The sequence below is a fragment of the Gastrolobium bilobum genome, unplaced genomic scaffold, assembly GCF_033153095.1.
Source record: "Gastrolobium bilobum isolate Gb01-03AN ecotype WA unplaced genomic scaffold, APGP_CSIRO_Gbil_v1 utg45102, whole genome shotgun sequence".
NCBI lineage: Eukaryota > Viridiplantae > Streptophyta > Magnoliopsida > Fabales > Fabaceae > Gastrolobium > Gastrolobium bilobum.
This window is the reverse complement of record NW_026895135.1, coordinates 87,587-104,197: the sequence shown is the minus strand read 5'-3', so window position 1 is coordinate 104,197 and position 16,611 is coordinate 87,587. Positions and strand designations below refer to the sequence as shown.

The following is a 16,611-nucleotide window of genomic DNA, read 5'->3' as shown; positions in this document are numbered from 1 at the left end:
AGAGCATGTTTGTCATTTTGATGTTTAAGCGATAAGATGTATTCCATAAAATAAATTGTTTCAACTTGTTGGCATGGATCGTGGTCCATGGATGAGGTATAATTAGCTTTTCTATATACGTTTATGGTATGGTCTGTATATGGAGGACATAACATATAAGACCGATATATTTTCGTGCTGCTGCAGAGAGGCCCAGTAGGAAATGTTTGTATGCAAGCATCAGCGACAGCGTAGCATGATACGCATATTATATAAGGATTTTTTTTTTTTTTTTTTTGTCGCTTTACATAAAATGGCTTTCATTTTTTATTTTCGGAAAATGAGATATTTTCTTTTGAAAATTAAATTAAGTGAAGTATTGAATTCAGAAATTAAATTCTTATTTTGAAATTAATCTGATATTGCATACATTTGAAACGGCTAAGATCGTGGATGTAATAATTTATCCTAACAAATAACAGGCAAATGGATTGCATACGACAAAGAATGTCATTATATACTATAGTTTTATAGTAGATTAATAACAATGAACAAAAATTCGCTTCTTCATAAATGCTGTTTGTGTATGCGTAAAATATTAAACTAATAAGTGTAAGAAAAAAGAAGCTTAAAGATGAACCCGAAAATAAGACAGTATAAAAATAAGAACCTCTAACAAATGAACCATACAGTTAGATTTCCCATGCGCAAGGTAGCGCGCATGTGTGGTGAACAACATAGCACCTATATCCTCTCTCTCTCTCTTTATATAAAAATGAAATGCCCAATGGGCAATCGAAAGAAGTGAAGCCGGGCCTTGTGTAAAGTCTTCTCTTCCTCCCTTTTCCTCCTATATATATGGGTCTTCCCACTACTTACATTCGTTCATTTCCTCCATTTCCAACTGTGGATATATAGTAAGTAGATGAGATATGTTGATAAAACAGAAAGAAAAAAGAGTGAACCAATCTACTTATTCTTTACTCTCGGACACTTGGTTATGAAGTAGTGACACATCTTAATTTTCATATCTTTGAGCTCTACCGTACACGAATCAAAATATATCCCTTTTTACAAAAATGAATCATGTGAATGAAAATTTGTGAAACAAGGGTTTTAAAAAATTAAAATACATTATGCATAAGACATGCACAAAATTTAATTATTTTGAAAATTTGTATGATCAGTGTCCAAAAATTTCTCTTTTTTTGGTCAAGGAAAAAGGTAAGATGCCCAAGGACAAAACTAGACAGATGATCACGGGATTAACCCCAGCCAAATCAGCATATATATACAAGTCCAGCCAACTCAAAAGGGTTCATTTGAAGACCAAGTTCCATGATCAATCTCCAAGTAAATACAATAAAGTACTATTACTCAATAATTACACTTATTTGTACTATATTTTTTTATTCTTATTTTTTTTTTCTAATCTGTGTAGTATCTTTATCTTATTCTAAGTTATTGGGAATAAAGTCCCACAATAAAAAGTAATGGGCTAAACATAAGTAAAATGCCTTAAATTTTTTGGTTGAAACGTGGTGATAATCACTTGTTGTGAATTTGTTGTTTAGACTCATTTGATGTGTGGATAATAGTCTTTGGACCCCCTGGCCGCTTCCCAGCATTATTTTGTTTTTTCTAACCTATGTATTATCTTATAATTCTTGCTATCTTCTTCCTGTTACCTTCTTTTGCATAATGTTTCTCAGAAATAATAGGTTTATGTTAGATTCCAAATTAAATGGAGCAAATGGAGTGCGGGTTTACATTTTGCACAATGCAAGGTACGAAGATTTTGCTATTGACAGACAATACATGTTTGTTTATTGTAAGATAAATTAACGTCCACCTTTCTCTTAGAAATGAAGTTTGCTTAGCAGAATAAAGAGCGAGAGTATGCATCATTGCATTGTAATAATACTTTGGAAAAAAAAGCGTGGATAAAAAGCAGCCTAATGTGGTCCAAATGCAATGGCTACGAATTTCTGCTTTTCCGCTCACATAGTGCCATGAAAAGTATCCAAGTACCGTGCCACTTGCTCCCCTCTGCTTGTGTCAGAAATTGCGTTCAACCCAAAGGGCCAAAACGCATTTTCATGTTGTCTTCAACCTCAATTCTGATTTTATGTGACACTTGGCATCTTAGAGATCCTGTCTTACTTTTTCTTTTGCTTTTTATTGGGAAGTTGGGAACAGGCCTCAATTTGGCCAAAACAGAAAATAAAAACGGAAAATAAGCTTATTGGTATCCCGTATCTGAATGTCTTGGCCTTTGAGGGGGCCAAAAGCCCTTTTCTTTTTCTCTTAACTATTTTGGCTATTTTTTTTTAAAAAAAAAATGTAACAGACACAATTGATAGATTTGACTTTCTGTTATTGAATTTAATTGTTGACTAATTTCGCATCACTTCTAGAGAAAATAATAATTATTTTTTTATTCTATTGACACTTGACAGCCAGATTAGCTTCTTTATAATAATAGATAATAATAAAAAGAAAAAAAAACTTGTTATCAGTAACTCGAGTGAAAATCTTTTCTTGTTTGCATGAATTGAATCCCTAAAGGGGATGGTCTATGTCAGCACAAATTAACTATGGGCGGTTGTTACTGTGCCACAAAACCAAATCATCCCCTAGCACAGTTTTCTGGTACGAAAATTGTTCACAACTTACAAGGCTTGATATCTGGCGAAGTATGTTGTTGACAGGTATAAATTCACTCGAACAGACTCTACATAAATAAACACGGCTGAAATTAATTTCTAGAGTGTATTATTGTATGCACAGTAAATAAACAGCTTAAATGTCAGCCTTCCCAGAAAAATTCAATTACTATACAGTAAAACTTTATATTGGGTTGATTTTTATACACGCACATAACCTAACAGTTCTTTCTAAATACATTATGTATACCCATGCTTTAAGCAAAGTTTACGCTTTTTCAAATTGTTGCTATCTTCTCAGTAAGAAGTTAAAATATTAAAATTAAGGATTATTTGAATATTTATTTATACAATAACAACTATATAATTAATTATGAGATGAGTTATTCATAAAATAAAATAAAAACTATTGTTTTTACCAAAATAAAAAAACTATTTAGGTTATCTATTATTTCGGTTGGTTGATCCTTATTAAAAACTTTAACTACATATAAAATAGAAAAAGTTTTTCATGAATTGAATTGACTGCCTCTCCACATCCTTTAGATATCGACTAGAAAGATGATAGAGTCCAACTCAGTAACAACTTTTTTTTTTCCAATTGTTTTAAAGTGAAGTAGAAATACTTTAAAAAAATAACAAAATGAGTGAATTAAAGAAATGATCAATTTAAAATAGTTTCAAATCTCATTTTGCAAGCCTCTCCACATTAGTATATGTTGCGCAATCATCTTAGAACAGCCCTCACTCTGAATAAAGGGGTATGCAAACAAATCCCCTTCCTAAATTCAAGGCAAAATTGACAAGTAGAAAGTTGCAATCATCCTCCTTAAACCACCCAAGAGTCCCTAACGACTCTTTGTAAATGTGTGGTGATTGAAATTCCAGTCACAAAGGCTTTAATTTTAGGTAAAACTCCTGCTTGAATTCTTCATGACAAATAATATATATAAGACTTGAACCAATTACTAATGTAGGCTCCATTCACCCATCAAACAACTTGAATTAAATACAAGTATTACATTAATATTGCCTCTACCGCAATAAATTCTTATATATTTCAAGTTTCAACAGTATTATATTTGAATTACATGAAATACTTTTAAAATGAACAAGATTTTATTAATTCTTTAATCTGTCTCCCACGTGAGGACTGTGATGTGAGAGTTACCATGTTTAAACTTTGAAGGACCCTCCTTCCACTAGAAATGATTTTATTTGATAGATCCTGTTTGAAAGACCCTCCTTTCACGGTTTCACCAAAAATTTAAATATGATATTAGCCTAATTAAGTAAGAAATATTGATTCACTTTACCATTAGCTGCTTTTCGTAAATTCATACGTAAATAAAAACTAAATTGTTAAACATAACTACTGTCTTCTTAATTTGTTATATAGGTAATAATTTAGAACATGATTAAAGTATGCCCTATTTTATTTGTAGCGAGGATATTTAACACTAAATGAATGCATATGCATCTCTTTGTTGGGACTTGAGCACTGATTAGTCCCCGACTCAAAAGTATAAAGACACTTTGTGGGCACATAAAAATCGTGATTAAAATAAGGGCTTTATTAGTCTCATTTCGCATGAGACAGTTATCTTATGTTGTAGAGAGAAAATGAGTGGGTCCCACCATTACAAGAAAAAAGAAAAAAAGAAAAAAGATGGGGTACGAAAATTGAAGTGAAAGAGAATGAGAAAAGCTATCTTATGTAAAAGGAGAGTAATATTTTCCTTAAAATAAATGCTAATAGTACTTATACCAAACTTTAAAAACACTATCAAATTTGTGAAATATCATAATAGAAATAAGAATATCCAAAGATAATTGTTAACGTTGATTCTCACGAGTGATAATTACTACATTACTGTTACAAATAACACCAAAACGAAAATAAAAATTGATTAGCTATTACAATAGTCATATTTCCCGCCGATACAAAATTTGCTGATTTTGGGGCAACACAACGACGAGAATCCAATCCTTGTTATAAGCAAAAAAACAATCCATGAAATCAAAGAGCAAGAAGCGGATCTGTAACAAATAAATCGTCAATGTCTTGGAAAAAGTCATGTCCTCTATCTGTATGCCAACTTTTGACACCGAAATCCAAATCCTCACAGGAAGTGAGAAACACACCGTTCCAATCATCGCCAAACAAGATGCTTTCCGGTACGTCGTTATTCACGTTGCCAAACACATCCGTTTCGGGCCAATAACCTTGCAAGTCAAATTGTATATCGCTTGGAATTGGAAACAGCGACTCACATTTGACCTTCTCATCACATATATTATTCTCCGACACGCACCAGTATTCATCATCTTTCGCCGTTACAGATTCACCTTCCTCGGATAACGAACAACACTGCAGCACAGAAGTTGGAGAAAACAAATTCTTGTTTTGAGATTCTTCCCCTGAATTGTAACCGCCGGTCACCACCGCCGGCGGAGGCTTTTGATTCTCCGGCGAGCACTGCCTCGCGGTTGGTGGCGTTATGATATTGGTGAGCGCGTGGGGTCCACGCAGCTTGATGGCCGCGTTGTCGTACACCATTGCAGCTTCCTCAGCAGTGTCGTAAGTACCCAACCACAACCGTACGCGTCGCAATGGGTCTCTTATTTCAGCGGCCCATTTTCCCCACGGCCTCTGCCTCACTCCCCGGAATTTCTTGCCGGAGGAGACACGCCGACTCGCCGGGACTCTGTCTTTGACGGGGGCGCTTGACTTGGCCCTGCTTCTCTTCCTCGAAACGACGCCGTCAATCTCGCTGGTGCACGAATCAATAACAATCTCGTTGACGAACTTTTTATGTCGGTGGCGCGTGGAAGACCGGAAGCCTTGTTCCTCGTCGCTGGAAGAAGAGTCGGTAGCATCGGTGTCTGTGACGCTTATCCTCACCACTCTCGGAAAAGGTTGCTTTAGTGGGTGTTCTTCCGCTGGTATGACGAGTTTGGTGCGGTTAAGGTGGTGAGTGTACTTCATCGTAGACATGTTGGGGGTAGAGCTTGTGTGCTAGGTTTTTGGGGATAGCATTGATGTTGAAAGACGAAGGCAAAACGGTGGAGGGAGTGGAAGTTGAAGAGTGAAATAGAGATGGAAAAGGGGGAAGAAAAAAAAAAAGGATGAGAGAGGTATTCCTTTGGGACACGACACGGCGAGGGTAAAGCAAAGGGAGAGAGAGAGAGAGAGAGAGAGAGAGAGGACGGTCTTAAAAGGGAGAGAAATCTGATATGAATGTATGGAGTGAATAGATATGGTTGAGAAAGTTAATAAAGAAGGAGTAATTTCAAGGAAAGATGAGTTAAAAAGGAGAGAAAAGAAGTGTATGTATGCAGGGAGGGGGCGTGATAGTGATACAAAACAGAGAACTGAGGGTGGAGGGAGCGCAGCACAAGTTGAGTCAAGCAGGGGACACAAGGTACGAAAAAAGTGAAGGGAAATGAGAATGAGACACACCTAAGAGCTGTGGCCTCTGTAATGTGGGGCTAAAGATAAGCATGAAAATTTCAGGGAAAGTTTAAAGAGATAAAGGAATTTTTTTTAAAAAAATTATCATTGTTTTAACAGTTTTACCTGAAATTAAGAAGGGGTTAAGTGTGTTGCCCCAATCACGGCCTGTGCTCTGGCTCTGCTCAGCCAGTGCTTGTTAATCAACGTACTTTCTTTGTATAGCTATAACTATAATTGAAATAATAAATTAACGGAGCCCTGAGGACTACCACAAGGAGTAGTACTGTACTACTACTACCTAAAAATGAAAGGGGTATGAGATGAAATGGAACAGTCACTGAAATGAAGAATGGTTATGGGACGCTGTGGCCTCAGAGTCCCAAGTAGAAGACCAAGTACTGATTTTTTTTTTTGGTTAACGAATCCTATTTTATAGGAACCAACGGACCTCTTCGTTAATTTAATATTTTTTAATTTTCTAAACTTTCGTTCCGTATCATATGTCAAATTAATTTTAAACTTAATTGCAGAAGTAATTAGTGGTTCGGTGTACCGAAACCGTTAGAGAAACATCATGCATACCAGGCAAATGAAAAAACGACAAGTGGGGTGGGACAAAGACCATTCCAGTCACGTGTGGTGACTGGTGAGACACTTGGAATCGGATCAGTCCTCCTTTTACTGAAAATAAGTAGCAGAGGGGGGTAATGAATGTATGATACTCTAATTGAATTAAATAAATTGAATAGCTTCTTAAGCAACGGTTAATTATGGCTCAAATTCAAGTTTTAACCGTGTAATTTGTGTTTTGGTCGTATAAAAAGTGTTTATTGCCCGTTACTCTGCAATATACCATTTTTAAGTTTGAAAAAAGTATTGTTAGTTCACAACTTCGCGGCATAATGGGTTTTGGACTATATACCGATTAGCAACTTGGCAGGCAACCTAGAACTTGGCGCCACCGATTAGCATAGATTAGTAATATCCTTTTTGTACTTAGCATGGCTATATTTTTTTTAAAGACTTCATGCATGTATGTTTAATTTAATTTTAAAAACTTAAAAGTTATGGTTAGAGCAAAAGTTCCGACAGCTAAGTTTTTGTTCAAATTATAAGTGTGGGGTTTTCCAAAAGCTAAACCATCCACCTTGAAAATTGTTCCGTGGGTTAGTCTCTAACTTTCAAATCAAGGGTAAAAATTTATAAATAAATAAATTTCACAAGGTATATTTTAAGTGATAAGTTATATTTATAAATTTTTATAAACTATATTATGTGTATTATGGATAGTATATGCTCAAGTAATATGTATTATCCATAATAAATAGTGTAGTTTATAAAAAAAAATTTATAAATATAACTCTTCTCATATTTTAATTAATAAACCTAGCTATTTATATAATTTTACCTCAAAGTAGTTTTAAAATTAAAAAAATTATATAATCTTTAAATGATTTAAATTTATTTTAAGCTTTTATTTTAAATTTTAGCTTTTAAGCAGCTATAAGCTAAAAAAAAGTCAAGCCATCTCTTACAATTTGTTTAAATGGATCTTGAATCATTTCAAAATGAAATAGTGCCATATTTTTATTAAAATAAATAAAATAAAATTATACTTTATTTAAAACAAATCAAATACATACATAATGAATTATGTTTTAAAATTGAATTTTGATTTTTTCATGTACTAAGACCCATATCTATTAAAAAAAATATTATACGAAAATCGAAGAGTTATTGGTGGAAGAAAACAATTCTCCTATAAGAACAAAACTTTAATAGATTAGGAGTATCTAAGTGGGTGCTTCCTTTTTCCAAATATGAAAAAAAAAATTGGGATGTAAATAAAAAAAATGAAAATAGTGGAAAAAAAGTTTCCGCATTTGATAAAAAAGAGTGTCTACTTAAATACTCCCGGGCCACTAAATTATTTTCCAAACAGCAACCAATTTAACAATAATATATTACTTCACAGCATTCTGATTTCTCGGATATTGCCCGCTAGAGCTATGTATGAACCCAAATGTGATAAAAATTAAAAACAAACATAACAGGTAAGCAAGGCTCGACAATTTTTCCAAGAAGACGACAAAATGGCCGTATGTCTAAACTTGTTAATCTCCAACGAATTGCTCTATCATACGTTCCTTGAGGTTCCCAATTATAGAGAAATTTGTATAGGGAGTCATGGGCTACAGTACAGTATAATTAATTCAGCAACATTAGTCTTTAATTAATTTGCTTTGGGAATGCACAGTACATCATAAGTCAATGAGCATCGTCTCCTAGGCGCAGTTGCACACTTGCTTGCATGCCTTGAGCCACAAAATACAGAGAAGCTCCGGTATTTGTCATTTTGGAGTTTAACCGCACTCGTATGTATCTTTATTATGGAAGTCAATGAGCACTGTGGCCAAGATGTTCTTTGTTTTGAGCTATTATCATTACACTATCATAATGTTTCATACAGACAACAAGGGATATTTAACCACACAAGCACCCGGGATTCGTATTGCGACAAATTCACATTGAAGCTTTTAATAGTACTTAGTTATTATTTACTGTCATGTCAATAAGTTTTTTTTTTTTTTTTAGGGAGGGGAAAAACAGAAGTTTCATATTTGGTGTTTGTTTGTTAACATATTTAAAATTTAAAATATGTAATTCAAGTAGGAATGAACTTACACATCTGAAATATTTTTAGAAATTTAAATGCGAGTATTGAAGTTTTATATTGGTTGGAAATAGATTAAATGAGAAGCAAATACGTAAAAGAACCTACAAATCTAACACCTTAAAGTATTAGATTGAGATGTGATGTCCGAGTTCATTTATTATGGTGGGTTTGTTACTTAGCCCCTTTGATGGTAGTACTCCTCTACCATGAGCTCCCATGTTATGCTACAATGATATAAAAGCTTAAGTAGGAGCAAATGTGGGCTTGGAATTCATATTTGAGGGGAAGAATGTTGGGAAATCAAATATGAGTAATGAAGTTTCATATTAGTTAAAAATGGACTAAGTGATTATCACATAAGTGAAAGGACTCGTAAACCCAACACTTTTAAGTTTTAAGTTGAGATGTGGTGTCCAATTTACTTAGTGTCTGTTTGGATCCTCTCTTTTTTAAGCTACAAGCTACTTATAAGCATAAGCTAGGCCAAACAGGTTTTGAGAAAAGCTCTTATAACGAAAAACTTTTTTTTTTATAATGAAGAAAAAAGCTGAAAACTAAAAGCTTCTAGGAGAAGCTTTTTTTAAGCTCTTATTTGTTTTTATTGAATTGTGTTTTTTTTTTTTAAATGAAGAGTGATAAAGATAGAAAGAGATAATTTTCTTGAAATACGTGTTTTAAGTAATTTTTAAGCTAAAACTTTTATGTAATTTCCAAACAGCTTTTAGCTTATTTTTTTAAGCTCTTTTTTTTAGCTTTAGCTTATAAGTTGCTTCTAGCTTAAAAATAAAAGGATCCAAACAGCCTTTTATTGTGGTGGTTTCATTTCATAGCTTATTTGATGGTTGTTATGCCTTACCATCACACTACTAGAAAAAGTTATTTTTTTGGATAGAAAATTCTCATTTTCAACAAGCTCGCATCGTCTCATTTGAAGTTATCGAAATCCATTTTTTCGATGAAAATTAGTTTCTTTCAAAAATTGATACCGGAAAAATTCCATTGAAAATAATTAATATCTGTCGAAGAATTGTTGTTCAAATTAAATATATTTTAAATAAATCCATAAATTTTTTCGATAGAATTACCTTGTATGTTTGTAAAATTTTGTTGTCAAAAGTTTTGATGGAATATAAAATGATTGAATCACAACTCTTTGAAATTCCATAAAAAATAAGGGTCATATTTTTTGACAAAATCTATATAAAATTCCGTCAAAATGTTTTCACAAAATTGTTCCCATCAAAAAATGTTATCATAATTTTCAAAGTATTTTTCAATAACATTAGTAAAAAATTACTGTCATATGTTTCAATGGAATTTGAATCTATTGGGCAGCGGCCAAGTGGAGTTCAATTGGGATGACTACCATCCACATATCAAATGTACTTAAGCAACAAATTCACAATAAGATATCTAATACTACATCTTAACCCAAAACTTTAAGCATTAAATCATGGATCCTTTCACTTGAATATATTATACTTAGCCCATTCATTTCTAATGGACTTTTTATGACTTACACTTGAATTTCTATCTAACAAAATCAACATTCATTAAAAAATTTCGACGATGATGGTCTATTGATCGAATCCTTTTTTTAGTCCACATAACATTATAGTACTAGACATCTTTTATGGCAACCCATGGTCTAATCGAATGGCCCATTGTTATAATTCTAATTTTGTATTCCGAGGTACCCTCTCGTCAAGGGAGGCTCCATTTGATTCAATACCTCAACCTATACACAGTTTGTTCCCCCCATGACGCACACGGGAGGCACCCTCGAATGTTAATGTAAAATCATTTTAAAAAGTCAATGTCATTGCACGTATTCAGGGGATCTTCTAAAAATAAGAAACAGAAAATATAAAAACAAGTCAAGGATATGAATAACTTAGGTGGCTTAAATGTATAATATGGAGGGAAATGAATGGTCACAAGAAATACTCCACCTAGATATGGACCATATCATGAGGACCCATAATTGTTACTTGCCAATGGAACATGAATTCTGCCACTGGGGCGCAAGATTTAATGTCAACCCAGAAAAATTACAAACATTTTGAAAACTGTATCACAAGCATCTTGAATGCTCATTTCTTAAGATTTCTATTAGCAAATGAGAAAGGGTAAGTTTTAAACGAACAATTCAGTGGCGATATAAGATGAAGGATCAATACTAATTTGAGACCCTAAAATGGTTTGGTTTTTTAAAAAAAATAATATTTATTTGAATTTTTTAAAGAATTAATAGGCTAATGGATTAATTCACACAATTTTGGATTAGACAAAGTTAGTAAAATACTGGATTAAAATATATGATTCGGCCTACCAAAAAAATGGACTGACCCAAAGTAGTGGCTTGACACCTTTGACAGATTTAATAACCCCAAGCCCCAATAAAAGAAGTTCTGAGCAACCCTTTATGTTGGGGTTATTAAAAATTTAAAATTAGGGGAATATAGGATTGGATGCAAGATAGCAACTTCATTGAGGATCGAGGTTTTATATTGGGATTTGTTGGAATTAATAGTGTTAATGGATAACAAGTTTGAATTGGAAAATGTAATTCCTTTTGTCACAGAATGAATGTGTTGCTTTGTCGTAGAATAAGTGTTATTTAAATCATGACTTTATTTTTTTTTATAAATAAATAAGGATTAAAATTTTAAGAGACGAGTTTTTTCCCAGATTGTTTTTTTGTACATTCTTTGTACTTGTATTTGCATTTATTTGCATTCTTCTACTCTAGTGCGATTAATTAGACAAGATTGAATTCGATGATGTTATTTTATGTGAAAGTGTTGCTACAAGAATAGAAATAATGCATTTTTTTTTTTGGTAATCGAGATAATACATTTTATCCTAGAAGACAATTGTTCACTAATCTTAGATACTATAGAAAAGAAAATATTATCTTAAGGGCATAATATGTAACATTAGACTCGAATTTTTCGATTTTGTTATCACACGTTTCTATACGCTTTAACTTCGTGTGTCTAACACATGAATCTTCATGTGTTTTGAACAGAGATTATCCTCTTGTTGATTTTAACATCACTTTTCTAACAAGATTATATATCATATCACCACAAAATAACTAAACCCAATTTGTAGAGACAAACAAAACAAGAGTTGGAACAAATATGAGAATCTGGAGATTCTTCAGCTCCTTCAAAATCCGCTTGGAGGCCATCGCTAAGGTTTTGCATCTCAGCAACAAGAATTTGGCTGCAGAGACAATTATATGCCTTCTCCCATTTTGTGTGTGTGTGAGTGTTTTTTTTTTTTAAAAAAAACTTCCATTTTTAACAATATTTCTTAAAAAGCCTACGTTGACTTTCTGCTCAAATTTGGTTAATTTTTCCTGCTTCATATTTTATCAATTCGAACAGAAAAGACGCAATTACTTTTCTTAATTATTGTATTGAGCTCTTACCAGCGCGTCCAAAATCATTTACCCGTTTTCTGAGTAAAAGCGAATGTGTTACACAAGGATTAACACATTGTTCAAAATTTGGAGCAAAATAAACTCAAATCAAGTAAAGGCAGCATCTTTGTATCTTGATGTATCAAACACTTCCTTTTGGGATTGGGGGTTGAGAGAATGAGGGCAGTGTTGCACTTTCTGCTTGGTTCATGGCTGATTCTCTATATCAATCTGCTTGACATTTTCTATCATCTTTATGACTTGAGACATCTTAGGTCTCTGATCAGGCATCCTTACTACACATGACATGGCTATCTGCAACATCTCCACCATCTCTTCCTCTATATTAGGATATCTCATAAGTTCCAAGTCAAATACTTCAGCTGTCCACTCCTCTCTCACTACTGAATGAACCCACCTAACTAGGTGAACAATATCATCATCGCCACCAGTTGGGTGGAGAGGGGATTTCCCAGTCAGAAGCTCAAGTAACACCACACCAAAGCTGTAAACATCTGAAGGCTGTGCTGCTTTCCGTGTGTCTGTAACTTCTGGTGCTCGGTAACCAGCACCACCTCGTGAGATGGGTAGGGCAACTGAGTTCATTATGTTTGCTAGGCCAAGATCAGATACACAACCATACTGTTTAGTATTGACAAACATATTTGAGGATCTGATATTGCCATGTACAAGTTTCCCACCATTCTCTGAATGGATATGAGCAAGGCCTCGTGCAGCTCCTAAAGCTATTTTGATTCTAGTATCCCAATCTAAAGCCACCCTATCCTCTCCTCTTTTACCTGAAAATTTCACAAAGCAGTAGTGTTCAAACAAAGACAGTACAGTTCTTCTGAGGTGTGTTGTATGTATGTATGTACAGTCTATATTTCAAACTTCAAATCTTATGCTATACATTCAATTTTGTCATAGCTGAATTCTGAGACAACGTTTTGAGTTGTTTAATTTAATATACCAAACATATAAGCAACCTTTCCTTTGAATGCTGCCACGGATGATACACTCAAAATAAGGAAAGATCCTAAACAATTGAGCATCAATAATTATTTAAAAAATAATTTGTAGGAAAAATAATTCATGCTACATACCATGCAACAAAGCAGAGACACTCCCCTGACTGTAGTAATCATATACCATCAATTTCTCATCTTTGGAATAGTAATATGCCTTGAGCTCAACCACATTCTCATGTTTAAGACTTCCAACCATATCCATGTGTTGCTCAAAATCCTTCTTTCCAACAGCTACCTCCTTTAACCTCTTGACAACAACTGTGGTTGCATCCTCTAGTATGACCTTGTAAGCAGCACCAAATGTTCCCTTACCAAGTACCTCAGCAGAAGCCCTTAACAAATCCTCCAAGTCAAAGGCATAATTACATCCCTCAAAGAAAACAAGGTTATTATTTGCATCCTGGTTCCTTGAGACTACTTTCTCCGGAGACATTTCTCCCTTCTGCAACTTCCCAGCTAAGGCATCTCCATCCTTCCTTCTTGAGCAGCATACAAAGATAAAAACAAGGAATGCTGCAAGGCCTAGAACAGCACCAGCAACAATAACTCCCAACACAAGCCTTCTATTACGTTTGTTAGATTTAGAACAACATGGTTGGGAAGAGGGAATAGTTAGAGGGAAAATGGTAGGAGAGCTTCCAAGAGAAACATTGTTTCCAACGAATGCTGACGTAGGAAACCTCTGGAGGGAGATAGGAACACCACCGTGCAAACTGTTGTTAGACAAATTCAGTTGCTGCAACATAGGCGACTTGAGATCAGGGATTTCACCAGAAAGCAAGTTGTTTTCAAGATTCAAAACAGCAAGCTCAGTCAAATTGGAAAGCGAGAGGGGAATGGTGCCATTGAAAAGGTTATTGGACAAATTGACAACAGAGAGATTTTTCCAAGCAGAGAAGTCAGGCAAAGGACCTGTGAAATTGTTGAATTGAAGATAAAGCAAAGAAAGGTTCTTGAGATTAGAAAAATCAGAAGGAAAATGGCCACTTATATAGTTGGATCTGAGGCTCAATATTTGGAGTGATGTGATGCGGCTTATTGTATTGGGAGGAATGGTGCCATGAAATCCAAACCCTGGCAATCGAATGGCTATAACTTGGGACTTATCTTCGTTACAAGTCACTCCAATCCAAGTGGTACAAAGGGAAGAACTCTTATTCCAATTCAGAGCACGAGAAGGAGGGAACTTGTTCACAAAATCCAACAAAGCTCGCTTATCTTCAACTGGTTCTGCATTTCCTTGCCACAGCATCAAACCCACCACCAGGTAAATGGAACACAAAATGCGTGGGAATTCCATTTTCTGCTTGTTCAGTTCATTCACACTGCTTTGCTCCTGCTGCATACACTGAAACCAATCATAACTGCTTTACTGTTAACAAACAAACAAAAAACAGACACAAAATTTCCCTGCTAACCAAAATGAAATAGGAAAAACTGAAAAGGGATGAAAATGGAATTCTGAATTGACAACAGTAGAATCCGACACTGAGAAACTTGTGCATTAAAAAATGTGCTCGCAGTTTCACTAAGGTTTTATTTAACCGAAGAAAAAAAGCAGCATGTTCCACCTTCTTTTGGTTCTTTTTCTTGTGGTAACTTTCGAGCAGAGATGGTAAACTCCAGAAACTAAAATTTATACGAAGTTCCGACACAATGTGTTTGAATTTATAATTTATCGTCAATTTATCTTAGAAGGACGCATAGATTCGTTTATATTATATATCTTTTATTATTTATTTAGTGGCATTAAAAAATAATATAATGCTTTTTAATTTTTACTTTTTAGAAAAAGTAGCAAAATAGATGGCACATACTCGCGCCCAAAGAATGAATGCATGTAAGAGACAAACTTGATTTTATAAGAAAAATATGTGTGGGTACTGAATTGATGATTATTAATATTTAGGTGATGTATTCTCACTTACTTGGTGACAATTCAGTGTTGTGTTTTCTCGGTTTGAGTTGAAACTCTTGATATATTAATCGGAAATACTATTCTTCATCTGCAGGAATGTAAACAGTAATTCGTGTATAGAGAGATTGATTTTTGAGTTTTTTGTTTTTTATTTTCTTTAATAATAAATGATAAGACCCGCATACGTTTGTATTTGCTGGGAAATGGTGTTATCAACTGCAACATAAAAAAATTCATCCCCTTACTACTAATAAAAGAAATGTTATTGGGTGGTAATTTACGAACAAATTTAAGAAGAATTAACAACCACCAATAAATTATTATGAAATCAGCCGTTAATGTTCAACAACTTATGTACTCGTGAAGATGTGACAATAACTCTTTTAATTGGTCATTAAGTTATGAGAGCGGTAAGCTGTATAAGATATTTCATTAATAATATTAACTTGGGAATACTAATCTCATTTTATGCGAGACTTGTTCACTCAGTAGAACTCACTATTAAAGAAGGGTTATGTTATAGGAAAAATGATTGTATAATATTATAGAGATTCGTTTTGTGTGCCATAATTTTTTTTCTTAAAAAAGTGTGAGCGCCACAAAATATTGTGTATGTAAGAAACTTTGTTGTGTCATGTTAAATGACAAATGCAAATCCGTTAAAAAAATGAAAGAGGGGATAAAAATTTTGAAGTGAGAGAATATAAAATAATTATCTCATATAAAATGATAATAGTATTTTTCTAATTTTTATCATTAAATAAAATTATATTTTTATCTGTGAGTTTGGCCCTTGTCCCAGAGCACTAATTTCATCGACTTTTCCTCTGGAGAAAGACTACGGCCTTTTTGGAAGATCTGGCCTGTCACGGGTAAAGGTTTTTGAGTGGGTATGAATGAATATTTTAAGAGTTTAGTGTGTCTTATTTTAAAGGATGTAAATTATGTTTTTTTAGTTTTTTACTCTATGTACTTCTGATAGTACATAGTTGTAACATAAATTTTTTTTATTTTTTTTTCATTTTCCACATTAGCTGATGTGACTGAGGAGGGAAAAAAAAATATAATTTTCATGTTATAACTATGTACTACCGGAAGTACATAGAGTAAAAAACTAAAAGGATACAACTTACATCTTTTCAAAATACAAAAAGTTTTCCCATATTTTTATTGTATTAATATTTTTCATGTTGTATACGTGAAGTTTATGTAAGCTCGTGTGAAAAGAAGAGAAAAAAATAGAAAATATAGGTTATATGTTTGTATATGTGTGTAATTTTATCTCCAGTAACTTGAGAAACACGGCTAAAGCACCATTCTAGGACTTTTAAGCAAAAGAATTGTCCAAATAAAACTGATTGGATAAGTTTTTCCAAACTAATGCAGTCAAACACGTCATTGATACTGACGGGACTCGTGACATGTCAACGCCATATAAGCAATCCCGTTATCG

General features: G+C 33.7%; 2 protein-coding genes across 3 annotated transcripts; both read right to left on the bottom strand.

Moving 5' to 3' along the window:
- Window positions 1–4,429: 4,429 nt before the first annotated feature.
- LOC133289857 (ethylene-responsive transcription factor CRF2) lies at window positions 4,430–6,405 on the bottom strand. 2 transcript variants are annotated; one of them, XM_061487981.1, is made up of 2 exons: window positions 4,987–6,405; window positions 4,430–4,926 (listed from the first exon to the last, which is right to left on the bottom strand). In XM_061487981.1, exons 1-2 carry the CDS (start codon window positions 5,641–5,643, stop codon window positions 4,666–4,668), a joined length of 918 nt encoding a protein of 305 aa, XP_061343965.1. In that variant the 5' UTR covers window positions 5,644–6,405; the 3' UTR covers window positions 4,430–4,665. The 2 variants fall into 2 exon arrangements, with proteins under 2 accessions (XP_061343965.1, XP_061343894.1); XM_061487910.1 differs by having other exon boundaries at window positions 4,430–6,400.
- A 6,011-nt stretch (window positions 6,406–12,416) lies between these two features.
- LOC133289787 (probable inactive receptor kinase At4g23740) lies at window positions 12,417–14,601 on the bottom strand. Its single transcript, XM_061487815.1, has 2 exons — window positions 13,316–14,601; window positions 12,417–13,009 (listed from the first exon to the last, which is right to left on the bottom strand). The coding sequence occupies exons 1-2, from the start codon at window positions 14,583–14,585 to the stop codon at window positions 12,417–12,419; spliced, it is 1,863 nt and encodes a 620-aa protein (XP_061343799.1). The 5' UTR covers window positions 14,586–14,601.
- Window positions 14,602–16,611: the final 2,010 nt, after the last annotated feature.